Source organism: Thunnus albacares, chromosome 9 (genome assembly GCF_914725855.1).
Source record: "Thunnus albacares chromosome 9, fThuAlb1.1, whole genome shotgun sequence".
In the NCBI taxonomy this organism is placed as follows: domain Eukaryota; kingdom Metazoa; phylum Chordata; class Actinopteri; order Scombriformes; family Scombridae; genus Thunnus; species Thunnus albacares.
Window position 1 is genome coordinate 22,226,742 of NC_058114.1, and position 13,774 is coordinate 22,240,515.

Genomic DNA, 13,774 nt, shown 5'->3' on the forward strand with positions numbered 1-13,774 from the left:
GAAATGTTGCCTTTTTTTAATCTTCTTGGCTGCATTATGTTTTTGTTCTACAGTTTTCTGAGCTTATTTCAGTTCTAGCTGAACATTTTTTAGATGTCCACCAACCTCAGGACTCAATGCGAAGGTGCAGTAAGGCCTAAAAAATCAAATATGAAGAAAATAAGGGTCTTCACATGTATGGTCCAGTGCAAGTCTACTGCATCATCAGGGCAAATGTTTGAAAAAGGTACCCTGTTTTATGTTGTTTATTTGTTTTATTTATCATTTTATATGATGTTTTTGTATCTGATTGTGAAGCTATAAAATAAAATTGACTTACTACTTATTTGGTATTACCATCAAGATATTTGTTTTAAAAATCATAATATTTGAGCATGTGAGGAATCCCCAGTGCTATTTCCCTTTAGCTCATTTTATCTATTAACTCAATTTCCAGAGAATGCACTATAACACAATATATATCACTATTTTAATATAAATTACATATACTATTCTAGTTTTTTTAACCATAGATTCTACTTTTATGAAGGTTTCAATGTTTCATTTTTGTTTTTGTTGTACAGGATTGCATTATATAGTTAAATGTGTGGTGCAACTTGTTAAATACTCTTTCAAAAGTGTTATTTGTAACTGAAAATAGCTGCACTTTAGTCACATTTTGAAATCACCAACAAAAAAACCCCCTGACTATGGTTCACGATGTCTGTATTAGTTTTCAGAAAAACGTATCGGTTGTACTTGTGTGTGCTTATGTGTAAATACATTTATACACACACACAATCACGTCCATTCATATGCGTCTGAGCCCAGAGAGCTGACAGAGAGGACCTGGCAGCGTTCTTATCTTCCTCACATTGCCGTGTGACTCACAGCATTACCAGGCAGCACAGTCATTAGGGGCAAGAAGACCTTTCATATCTAAGTCAGCCCCACAGCTCTCCTCGGGGCCGGCCAACAGGGACCCACACACACCCACCCCTCTTCTCTTCTCTTCTCTTCTCTCCTCTCCTTTCCTCTCCTCTCATTTTTCTCCTACCCCCCTCTCTCTTACCTCTCTGTCTTCCTCTCCTCCCCTCCTCCTCCTCCTCCTCCTCCTCTCAGCCCAGCTTTTTGTCTCTGTCCCTCTATTCTCCATTGTGTTTCGGTCTGGCACTGTCTCACACAGATTTAATGTCAGGTGTTCTTTCAGTGTGTTAAATAAGTCATTTTTTTTCTCTGCCCGAAGGGGACAGAGCCCATGTTTCCTGCACCAACCACAACCACTGCACACACCCACACACACACACACACACACACACACACACACACACACACACACACACACATAGCTGTTTATGTGTGGCAGACAGCATCTGGGGATGTGTGGGTGTGTTGGAGATATAAGAAGTACCGTATTTCCTCAGATAGTGGCCGGGGCCTTTATTTACCTCAACTGCAGTGGGTACCGGGCCTTTATTGGAAGCAGGCTTATATCAGAGAGAGGCCTTCATTTCTAATTCTCTCTGTTTGATAAGTATATTTGCTCATATTTTAGTAAAAAGCCTCCTTGTTTTCTGATCTGCTTCCGCTCTGTTAAATTTTTGTTACTGCATTACCGGTAATCCACTTACTCCGACGTGCAGAACAATAATTCCATCGCTTTGGCAGTGCACCTCTTAGCTGTAGCATGCTCATGGATGTATGCTCGCTGGCTTAGCCAAGTTACCCTGGTTACCCATGCTCATGTAATGTCACTGCTGTCATTATTATTAAAATATGCACCGTTATCCTTGTATTTAAACAATATTGTGTCTCCTCCATCCCCCTCCACTCTCTGTGATGGTCATCTAAAGGTCTACGCATGCACTCATAGAGCTGGAGTTACATCTACTATTCATGCTTAACTGGCATGCACGTTATATAACAGGCACCAGGAGTTTATCCACCCTTGTTTTTTCCCCCCGGTCTGTTTTTGGGGCCAGCCTTTAATTCTTCATGTCGACCACGCCCCCAGCCATTATCAGAGGCTTTTAATTGGTTACATCTTTTATCTGAGGAAATACAGTATTCAGTCGTTGGCTGCTGGTGGCTGCCGGGATGTTTCACCCCATCTCTTCCTCACCGCCTCGGTTTCCCAACGCCCACCTGCATTTTCTGAGGGCACACACCGCATCCCTCAACTCAACTCAGTGGAACAAGTTCTATATAGGAAAGAGTGGCTCTGTCCCTCTGATCGATGTGATATGTGTATGTGTGTTTGCCGGGTTGGATGAGCAGGGACAGTGAGATGAGCCTCCCTTTCTTATGGCTGCGCCAGCGGGCATGACAGCCAGATGACTGGCACAGTGAAACAAAAGCTCCAGGCACAAAGGTAGAACACGTGCCATCATTTAGAGGAACATGGTTTTTGTGTATGTGTGTGTGTGTGTGTGTGTGTGTGTGTGTGTGTGTTTGTAAAAGAGAGAGATAGTGTAAGAGAAAAGCTCTCAGTGACTGGACATGAATTAGACATGACATGATTTCAACATATTTCACTGTCAAACTATCACCCAATATCCAATTTGATCTACTGTCATTCTACAGGATATAATCTCTGCATATAATCTGTCATTATTATGGGGGATTTACCAACTTTCACCCCAAAATCCAAAATTTGTGTCATTTCGGGCTGCAAGAAGACACTGTTGAGTGCAGTTTACAGCAAATGATGGAGAGAGCTGAAAAATTGCTCAGAAAATGCTTCAGGCAAAATAAAGTGAAGTAAAAAATTGTGACAACTTAAAAATCAATAAATGGTTACACATTGCTTCCATCTGGTCACAGATACAGATCTCTGGCCTGGAAGCAGCCACATTATGGCAGGAATTTTGTCCCCTCTGCCATAGTATTGCTAAACAAAATACCCCGATGACTGTAACTGGTGTATGTGTGTATGAATGTGGATGTATCCCATATGGATGTCTTTGATGTAGTTATGTTGTGGATGTTTATTGTATTAATGTATCTCTGTATTCATGTGAGGCTCTGTGCAGCACATTTCTTGAAGGACAATAAAAAATCTTTCTATCTATCTATCTATCTAAAAAACATTTTAGTGTTGCAAATGATTTTTAAAGTCAACACAGATGGAATTCTGTATTTGGTGACAAAAATACTTCATAGTAAAAGTGATGTTTTTTTATTCATTATTTATGATGATGCAATTAAATGTGCTATTTTCAAATTATTATTAAACTGCATGTAATTAGCCCTGCATTTTTTATCATATAATAAATAAACAATGCTCCAAAAAAAGACAGCAACTGTGTGTTCTAGCTAGAGAAACTGGGTGCTTGCACTCAACAATATAAATCAATTATCAAAGGTGGCACACCATCAAAGCAGCCAAAGTTTGTGGATCCTCATATTTTATTAAAATATCATTGCTGTTGCAAGGCCTTCCTCTGAGCATGAGTTAGTTAGTGTTCAACAGCAAGTCGCTTATATACAAAATAATTAAGATGCTGACCTAATTCAACACAGCTAACCCAAAAAAGGGAGCGAACTCTCAGATCGCCACAAGAAGAAAGTCAGAAGGGCAAAAGACAGAGACCTAAGGCTAGTGACTTTAACAATATGCAACCTAGTACAGAGGACAGGAATACAACCACTGCATCATTCATCAAGATTCAAACAAGATTATAAGAATAGTTTAAAAGTAAATCTTTCATTAGGGCTTGTGGGGATCATTGTGTTGAGCCTGCCTCCTCTCTTGAGGAGAGATATTTTGGGATATCACCTCCTCTGATGCCTTACCTTTTCAAAGTCAATGAAACATAAGGAGGATGGTGGCTTCTTTGTTATGCCTGGTCATTGCATAGTCCAGATTTCCTTTTCTAATGACTGTTTTATGCTCTGAAATACAGACTGAGAGCTGTTGTAGTCGTATAGGCCTTTCCACACAGATACTGTGCATCAACATGTTGACTACATTTCTAGAGTTACAATTAACTTGCCAGTAGGAATGTTTTTGTAATATAAATGACACTCAATAGAAAAATCAAGCTCATTGCCCTGAACTGGACTGAGAGAGACGGAGAGAAAGACAGATCGGTTTGAAAAAAAAAGAGAATATGGAGAAACAACCACACAACACTGTCTCACCTCATGCTTGCCCTTCATCCTGCAGATCCTGATGTCATTCTTGTTTGACTCCCATGTTCTTTTCTACATAATAAAAAGCAAACAGACATACCGCTGGTTAGTTGCATTTTCTCTAAGGTAGAAAATGACATTTAACGGTCTAATGACAAGTAAAACATCTGCCTAGAAGGTGTAAATGTTATGTGTGTCTGTCCTGAAGGTGGTCACCTTGCTGTAGAACATCTCATCTCCTGCAACGATGTCCAACTCCACACGGAAAAGGTCATCCCTGCAGAGAGAGAGAGAAAGAAAGAGAGACAGTGGCAGTAAGCCAACAGAGCAATATCCAAAGCTTAAAGGGGAGCTATTAAGCTCATTTCCAGCACTATATTTTTATTCTGGGACTCTGCTCAAGTAGCTTTGCATGATTCACAGTTCAAAAAACTCCTCATTTATCTTATACTGGCCTTTTAAGTAGCCCCTCAGTTCAGCCTCTGTCTCTTAACAAAAAGTCTTAGCTCCTGTCTCCTCAAGGCCCCCCTCCTGATGAGCCCACTCTGTTCTGATTGGCCAGCTTTCCAGAAGCCTGCCAGGGGGCAGCCGTGTCAGAGTCATATTAAGTTACTGCTGATGCAAACCCAACATTTCCTGCTTTACTGCTTCATATTAAAAGCTACATCTATGCTATGACGTCTTTCAGAACCCTGTGGCTAAACCTTATTTTTATATAGTCTATGGGCTACACACAGCACGGCATGGCTACGCTAACGATGCTAGCTATGCTGAGTAGCTGCTAGCTGCCATGCAGGCTCTTTGTATCCATGTGTTGGTGAGACACTTTGGTCAGTAAATGTGTGTTTTTAAAACTTATTTCAGGACTGCAGTCAGGGACTCCACTGTTAACGCCCCCTGAGGATATAATTGAAGCTGTTTGTGCCGATTCAGAGCAACGAGCAATAGGGACATTCAGACACTGGGCCAGCTGACCAATGTTGTAACTTCATCACTTAGTCAGTCACTAAGTCAGTCAGTGACAGACATGTCAGTTTACAGGGCTGGTCCGTGGCCAGTCCAGCCAAAAAAATGTTGGAAATTGAGCGTTCAGAGCAGTCTGAAGTCAGTGCTTTTTGCTCACAGAGATTACTTCTGCATATGTTTACCTCATTATTTGACACTTTGGCCATGTTTAATATGAACATTACAACATTGTAACATTATATATGTATATATATATATATATATTATATATGACTGAAAATAAGGAAAAGCACAATAGTATGAATATTTCCATCACATACTGAATCTATGTGGTTTTTATCGCTAAATAAATTTCAACCTGGTGTATATCTTGCCAAAGCATGTGCAGTAATGCATACACATTAGAGACATTTATTCCTTTAAAGTCGATCAGACCCACAGAGATTAGGGAACTGCTTTACAATGTCTTCTATTTCTCACCAATATATATGAGAAATGGAACCCGACTACATAATGATGTCTCATATTTCCCCTTCGCCTTTTGCCTCCGCTCATTAAACTTGACTTGCTGCATTGAATTTGCTGCAAGGCCCCAAATTCCGCTTATCCGTCTTATTCAAAAGCCTGAAATTGAATTAATGGATGATTTATAAAGTTGTTATACTGATGCCTGCACACCCCCACACGCTGCCTACACGTTGTCCAAAAGCCGACACCATGCCTGTATTCATGATATTCCAAACACTTCTTTCTCGCACTGCTAATCTGTTGTTAATTCTGCGGTAACCTTGGACGTTCCTGTGCAAATTCCTACTGAATGAGAGATGGGCTAGACAGCTAACAGCTGACGTTTGCATATTGATCAAGGCCTTGGTATCTGCTGGGATGGATCTGAAGCTTGGGCTTCATCTACGCAAAGGGCTGGGCTCTGAACAGGCTAATCTGTAAATCTGCCATAGCCGTGTTATTGCAGCAGTATCGATCCCATCTCTGATCCAGCTCTGCCTCCCATCTGCGCTGCATGTTCTCCCCTGGTTTCTCCTTTTTCTTTGACAGAGGGAGGGGTTATTTTGTGTGTGAGTGCATCCATGTACAAGTGCTTGCTAATATGAGCATTCATACCAACCTCCGTGTGTGTTTTTGCTTGTGTTTTTCTGAAAGAGAGCGCTGTGAGAGTGTGTGTTTGACGAGATCGCAGGTAGGCCAAGAGCCATCAGGTTACTCTTCTTCTGAATAATTCATTCTCACTTCCTGCTGGTGCGTTAGAAGATTCCCGCTCATACTCAACCTCGCAGGAACAGGACAACGACTAAGTGGCGAAGAAGTGCGAAATCACTAAATACTTGCTCGCCGCGTCCCTGCTTAACAGGTCAGAGTTTAAGCGTTCTCCAAACAGTGGAGTGAGCCAGAGTGTGAGGCATAATCTCATCCGGGCTGCTTCAGCAGTGTCTCAGCATTAACATAATGAATATAGCAACAGGCCTCCTAGTCAGAGTGGCTGGCAGCCAGCACTGTTGCCTCTGATAGTGCAGAGGAGGGGGAATTATTTATGCTGCTGTTTCTCTTTCTCTTCTCTTGCCTGCTCCAGGTTGTTTGAATGATGCAAAGCCTGTGGCCTGTGTGTTTTTGTTTGTTTATATGTGTTAGTGGATTTAATGTGTACTGCATGTAGGGGACGGTAAGGATTCAGGGTGTGTATCGAAAGACAGACTAACATGAAGATTTAATTATTCTTTATGTTGTAGGATGTGCACACAACCTTGTATATGACTCATTGGCTCATAAATCTTCACAAAGACGCCTCAACATATACAACCCAGGCTTAAGACCTACAAATCAAAAGTCTTCTATTTCTTTCTCTTTGGCCTTGTGTATGTATATGTGTATAGGCATACGCACACGCCTGAGCTGTTATTGCTTAAACCTCTCCAAACCTTTTTGACCTGGCTAATGCAAAGTCAACACAGAATCAAGAGAAACTGTCAAAATTTCCTAAATTTCTTCCTTGACCAGCTCATGAACTTTCTCCTTTTGGCCCATCAAACAACTGCAGACTCAAGGTCGAGACCTCTTAAGCCTCCAAGTTTTCCAATATTTCTTCTCAGCTTTCCTGCTCTTCTTCTGGCTAGCTGCCATACTGTGGTTCAGTGTGAGCAGTGCTGAGCCTCTCTGAGCCTGGAAGGAGAAGCTGCTCCACTGGATGAAATTGAAATGGAAAGATTTGAGCTGACCACCCAGTTACCCTGGCACTTCTGCTGACTGAGGGAGAGTGTAGCATTTGTGTGAGTACCAGGGTGTCTATAAATACATGCCTGAGTAAGTAGCCGTGTCCCAGTTCACGCTAATTCTAACAAGTGAGTTAGCAGTGCTCTCAAAACTGAAACCCAGGTAGTAAAATCATGCACACTACCAGCGCTAAGTTCATTGAGTAAGAAACATCTTGGTCAAAGACCAAGAAAAAAACATCTCTCTACTCGAGCCACAGGCAGCAACAACCCATCATGAAGAGAATCAAATCACAAACACCTGAGACAATGTATCTGAAGATCTGTGCAATACAGTATAAACCAATATATTTATTGTGGTGTTGTTGCTCCACAATGCAACAGAAATGTAGGAGCTGCTGAAAGCTGGGGGAAAAAAAGAAAACTAATTGTCGAGAGAGTGGTGAGACAACTGCAGGAACATTTTTGACAAAAAAAGTTCTGTTTGGAAAAGCTTATTGATATTTATTTATTTATTTCTAAAGTAACATTATTTGAGTGTATGCTTTATACTCCCATAGTATATAGTGTGGAAATAGTGACTATGCTGTGTGTCAGTGTGGGATGTCTTCACCTGTGTGTCTATGTCTCTCCCCACATACTTATCCTCGTCTGCATGCTAAGCTTTCTCTGCCAGCCACTCTTCAGTTGAACAGCCTGGCAGCTAGAACTCCCGAGCTTCCCAGTCTTTGCCACAACGGTGCGTCTCTCTCTCTGTCTGCCATGAGGCATTTGACCTGGCTGTGGCCACTGCCTGACCCCTGCTGACCTGTGAGGTCAGTGTCTGTGGGCTAATAAACTGAGAAACCACCAACCTGGCAGGAAGTCAGCACACTTTCCTTTTCCAGCTAAAGTGAAACCTAAACACACACACACAGATGGCAAAAACCTCTTAGACTTTATTGAGAGTTGGCTTCGTTCCTTTGGTCATCATGTCCAAAGGTAAACACTCTCCAATTGGTTTATATTTGTGTGGATTAGCCCTTTGGATCTATCTGAGGGCTGAAGACCACAGGATCCACAGCTGCTCATCTTGACAGCAATGAAATGGGGCTTAACACAGCAAGGAGCTTTACTCCACCTGCCACCAGCCAAATACATAGTTTACTTTCATTTAGCAAGGATGGAAAGAGGACAGGGAGAGGTAGCTTCTCTCAGCAGGTGCTTCGGGCAGGGATTTAGCAGCGCTAGCAGTCTGAGCAGCAGCTATGCTAATGGTGACAGGATTTTGGGATGAGTGAAGCGTCTTATCAGGCCGTGCACTCTGTAGCAGCTTTTGGCAGTCATACCTGCCACCAAACAGGTACTTATTTATACATTATACATTTTAAACCCCTGCCTCCCTGCTGCGCTGTCTTTGGCTCACACACTCGCATGGATCTGTTCCCTTCTAGACAGCCACGAACACTATTAGCCACTTACAAGAAATATATAAATATACTCTTGAAACTCTCTTTCTCAGTATCTTTCTTGCAGCCATCAACACCCGCCCTCTCTTCTCTCACCATTCTTGCTGTCAGTCTAGCATTTCATTAGCATCCGGTGGACTGAGACATTCATATCAGTTAACCTCTCCTATTGAGTAACAATTTTCTGCAGCTGTAAATTGAAATGCACATCTCTCAAACTGCCTCTCGGCTCTGGTTATATTTTAAAGTAGACCTACACACTACAGTAGCCATAGTTGTCTGTGAGCAGTTTTATTATGAGGCTGCATGAACGTGTGTGTTTATAGACCCTCAGGGCAGACAGAATGGCTGCAACCATGTTACATAGTTTGATATATTTACTACTAAGTCTCAGCGGTAAGGTTAGACCAGCTGGAGGCCAGGGACTGGGTCGTTTCCTGGACCACAGTGGCGTCTCTTATTGGAAACCACTTCAATCTTCTTTGAGACTGCCACTACAGAAAATAACCAGCGCCATATGTGGAAACTGACTGTGTCTCTCTTTCTTTTTTTTAAGCATGTTTCAAGCTAAATTAATTTTTGGACAACACGGGCAGTAAATCTCGAGGTGTATGTTTTTTGTTAGCTCAGTCTGTTTCAGGTCGGCTCCTGAATGGCTCCAGGGAGCAGCAAGCAGTTTAACAGTGTAAACCTGACGCAGCTGAGCAGGCCGTTTTTGTCTGGCCCTCCTGACCACCAGGATTACTGTCCAGGATCAGCACATTCACCAGACTGACAGACATGTGGGGACCATCATCATATGGAGACCAAATTAGAGAACATGTGCTGGGCCAAATATCAGCCTTCAGATTCAGCTTCTGTAACAGATTTGTTACAAAAATGCTGTCTGAGTATCTGCTGTAATATAATTAGTGTTAGCAACTGTTTGCTGTGTTGGCTGTAAGTCTGTAAGATCATATCAACATGTAATCAGCAGAGGATGATAACTTGTGACTAGCTAGTAATACAGTTAGAGTCGTGTTTTTAATTATGCACACAGCTGACCTCTAAATTTTCCTCACATTTTCCTCATTGCTATGGCATCATCTTAGCCTTCAGATACTTTTGGTAAACAAGTCCCTGTTCTGTCTGGGTGACCTTCACTCATGACTATGTGGTCATGACTTTCTGTTTAGTTTTGTTCCTCCTGTTAGGATGAGACAACTAAAATATTTATCATTCTTGTAAGTAAATGTGTTGTGGCATCTCATTATTCTCACACAACTTCAACCTGAGCAGATGTCTAATCAGGCAGTATAATTTAAAAAGTGTGTGCAGGGCCTTTGAATATTGCAGGATTTTGTTTGTTACCCCTGATTTAATTTGTTAGTTGATCCAATTCTTGTGTGTATAATAGAATATTAATGCAAACAGAGGTGCTAAAACTTTAAGGCTTTGGTTAGGTTGGACTAATGTTCAAGGATTGTGCTTGTGTGAGTGTGCTAGCATGTGGACCCCCTGCTCTCACAGATTCTCCAGCACTACCACAGTGAACAGCCTTGTTCGTTATGATGTAAATAATACCTGGATGTACTTCACACAGCTTTCCTTTGAGCTGAATGCTAACATTAGTGTGTTAGCATGTTAAAATAACCACAGGTACCATGTTGACATGCTGACCAAAGTGTTGAACAAACCAACCTTTTAATCAACTGACATATTTATGTAATCCTGTTGTCATCTATAAATTCAAAAGGGAACACTTACTTCTCTGCAGCAACATACCACTTCTCTGATGGTATGTTTTATCAGTCAATTTAGGTTTTGGGCTCAGACACTTTATCTTAAAAGACCAGTGTGTAGAATTTAGTGGCAACTAGCAGAACAGACTTGGCAGAAATGGAATATTATGTTCATAAGTATGTTTTAATTAGTGTATAATCATATGAAAATAAGAATTGTTGTGTTTTCAGTACCTTAGAATAAGCCCTTTATATCTACATAGGTATCCTACATGGGGACCTCTTCCATGGAGGCAGCCATGTTACACTGCCATGTTTCTACAGCAGCCCAGAATGGACAAACCAAACCTTTTGCCTTTTTTGCGAGTTTCACGGCCAAGTAGATTCTTCTACATGGTTGGAAGGGGAGGGTGAGGGGAGGGGTACTCAGTTGGTTGCAATCTGCAACCCCACTGCTAGATGCCACTAAATCCTACACACTGGACCTCTAAAATAATGTCCAATGAAAGTTTCTTATTTTGCTTGGCAACAAGTGTAGTGATAATATTCTAGCACATATCAGAGCTGAAAATGGCTCTCACAAAGATATATTTGCACTTGTGTGGTGTAACCAATCAAAGATATCACACAGGTCCCAGATTTCTCAAAGCTTATTTATATGTATAGTCATAAATGAATTGCTTATATGTTCATTAGTATGTCTGTGTGTATGTGTGTGTGTGCTGTGCTGGGGTGTGTTGTACCTCGCTCCAATGTAGAGTGTCCGATTGACTTGGAGCATCCTCTGGATGTGTAGAGGCTCTTGTCTCAGCCATGTTCGGTGAGGTCGGCCCAGGAACACTGGATACCGTCTCACCACTGTCAGTGAGTAAGAGGCAAACACACATAATTACTGATTCCAACCTGACAACCATCTATCCAAAAGTATATTTTGGTTTGTGTTGGTGTTGTTGTTTCAACAATCCAGCAGCCCTAACAGCTTTTCAGTGTGAAGTGGAGACAACATTTGAAACCTGCCATTTCAAACATGAACATCTCTGCTACATTAGATGCAGCGCAGAGCACAAAGACACAAGAAACAAAATAATCTTCTGAAAGTGATTCAGATGTCTGCGCTAGACGTCATAGTCTATGCTAATGTTATATTCACAAGTTTCGTTTGTTGACTGATCGGAACTAACTTTTGATGAATTGTTCATTTACACACTGCTTTTTTTGTGGCAAGTTCTGCCAACTGATTTAAAAACACAGACATACTTGAAAAACATCAAAATGGTAAAACAAAATGTTCACAGTGTTCCAGAGAGTTATTCTGTACATTGAGGATGGGCAGCCTTTAGGGAGAAAAATCAAAGATAAAAGTAGCAGAGCACTTTTAGCATCTTTTTGTCATGTCATCCAGCAGTTGTGCAAAGATCCAGAGAAAAAAAAAACAGCAGTGAAGAGAAAAGCAGACAGAACTGTTACATATAAATCAGATAAATTATTATGGAAAGCAGGATGGCTATCTGTCTTTGACCTTGACTGAGGTGAACAAGAGAGTATTTTCATCTGATATTCTCTCATCTTCTCTCTGCCATTACTTTTTTATATCCCACCCAATAGTTCATTCATCTTTCCTCTTCTTATTCATCTTTATATTTAGTCATTTATGCTCTAGTCTTATCCTGTTATTCCTTTCATTCATATAAATGTCACTCCATCTTGGGACCCACTGTGATTCATTCTCTTTTCTCCTTGTCGTCCACCTCCACACTTTCCTCTATTCGTCCCATCTGTCCATCTAGATGAGCCTGTATTTTGTACTATAAGCCATACCTGCTGTAAACTGAGCCGATCCAGTGTAGCTCTCAGTAGCCTGACAACATCTACGCTCAACTGTTTGGTATTGATACATCAAGAAGGGTCTGGACTCAGCTGGGAAGCCATCAATCAATATTATTGAACTGCAATCAATCGAGGTCTGGAGACTGCCAAGCTGATATGGAGACTAAAAGTCTGAGTGTGTCAGGAGCTGCGTCTCTAGAGGGTCTGAGTGTGTGTGGGAAAGTCATGAATGTGAGAGTCCCTTCCTACACACTGCTCTCATTCCGAGTGCGACCTCACACCTCCTGACCTGGACACCAGTCAACACCCTTTGTGTGAGAGCCTGTCTGACCTCAACAGCCCACACCATGACCCTAAGCCTCCTCCATTCCCACCCTAACTTCAACACTCTGCATGTTACGGCGCAACCCGCACCTCACACATTATGACCTCACAGAAAGGCACGCAACGGCGAAAAGTCAAGAGGTGAGTGTACCTTCAGTGGGGATGAAGTTGAGAGGCCCCGGTTCCTCAGGGAATGCCGAGCTGGCTGTTCGGAGCAGCAAACACAGCAGGAAGAGGAAGGGAGGGGCCATGGTCGCCATAGCAACAGAACTGTAGAGTCTGTGGAAATAAAAAAAAAATAGGAAAGGAGTGAGTGGTTGCTAAATGAGGCAGAGGAGTGAGACACACGCATACACATAAACATACACTGAGAAACATTCACTCACTCAATCACGGACTGACTAACTGGTTCGCTTGCTGGTTTTCTCGACTGACGCTTTATCTTTGTATTCCCAGAGCATCTCTATCCCTTCGCCCTGATGTGAGGGGAGATAAATAGCCTGCTTGGAGTGAGGGATTAAGTCATCCACTGAGGGAGAAGTGTCCAGTCAGCTCTGAATGCAGCCAGATCATTGTGGCACAACATCACCACATCAAACATCACACCACCTATGACACATCTGAGAGGAATGAGAAAAGCGGCATAAGAGGAGAAAGGGGGGAGACATTTGTGGCAAGACAGGGGGCAAGATATGGCCTATAGATGAATGGAAAGTCTGTACGGGCAGAGTGAGCGAGAGGCGAAATAACACTCCACACATCAAGCATTATACAGCATATGAAGGAGACTGAGAGAGGGAGAGAAGAGTGGTTTACTTAAATTAAATGCTTGCCAGCAACGCAAATCACCTCTCTGACGGAGCTAAACTGTCTGCATTTTTCATCAGGCGGTGCTAAGGCACATGCAAGTCTCGGATGTGTTTCATGTGGAAATACAAATGATACCCAAATTAAGTTAGCCTACACGATCCATCTAGAAAATGACTCCAGCACTCTGCCTCGTGGGAGAAATCCTCTCAGAATTACTATTGACTTCTGCCACAAACCTCAAAAGGCATGATGGGCTGGCAGCTACCTCTGCATGCTGTTACTGTAATTTTGCTGCCATAGCATGTGTGTGGTGAAATTCAATGTGCATCCAACAAGCTCT

The 13,774-nt window shown here is 42.0% G+C and overlaps 1 protein-coding gene across 1 annotated transcript in view; it reads right to left on the bottom strand.

Annotated features, from left to right (window-relative positions):
- Positions 1 to 13,774, bottom strand: part of sema6bb (sema domain, transmembrane domain (TM), and cytoplasmic domain, (semaphorin) 6Bb) — a 126,638-nt gene that overhangs the window by 55,388 nt on the left and 57,476 nt on the right. The window contains exons 2-5 of the mRNA XM_044362155.1: positions 12,776 to 12,903; positions 11,217 to 11,331; positions 4,330 to 4,390; positions 4,123 to 4,185 (exon numbers count right to left, since the gene is read on the bottom strand). Coding sequence (XP_044218090.1) covers positions 4,123 to 4,185; positions 4,330 to 4,390; positions 11,217 to 11,331; positions 12,776 to 12,884 — 348 coding nt within the window. The 5' untranslated portion in view covers positions 12,885 to 12,903. The remainder of the gene's footprint in view (positions 1 to 4,122; positions 4,186 to 4,329; positions 4,391 to 11,216; positions 11,332 to 12,775; positions 12,904 to 13,774) is intronic.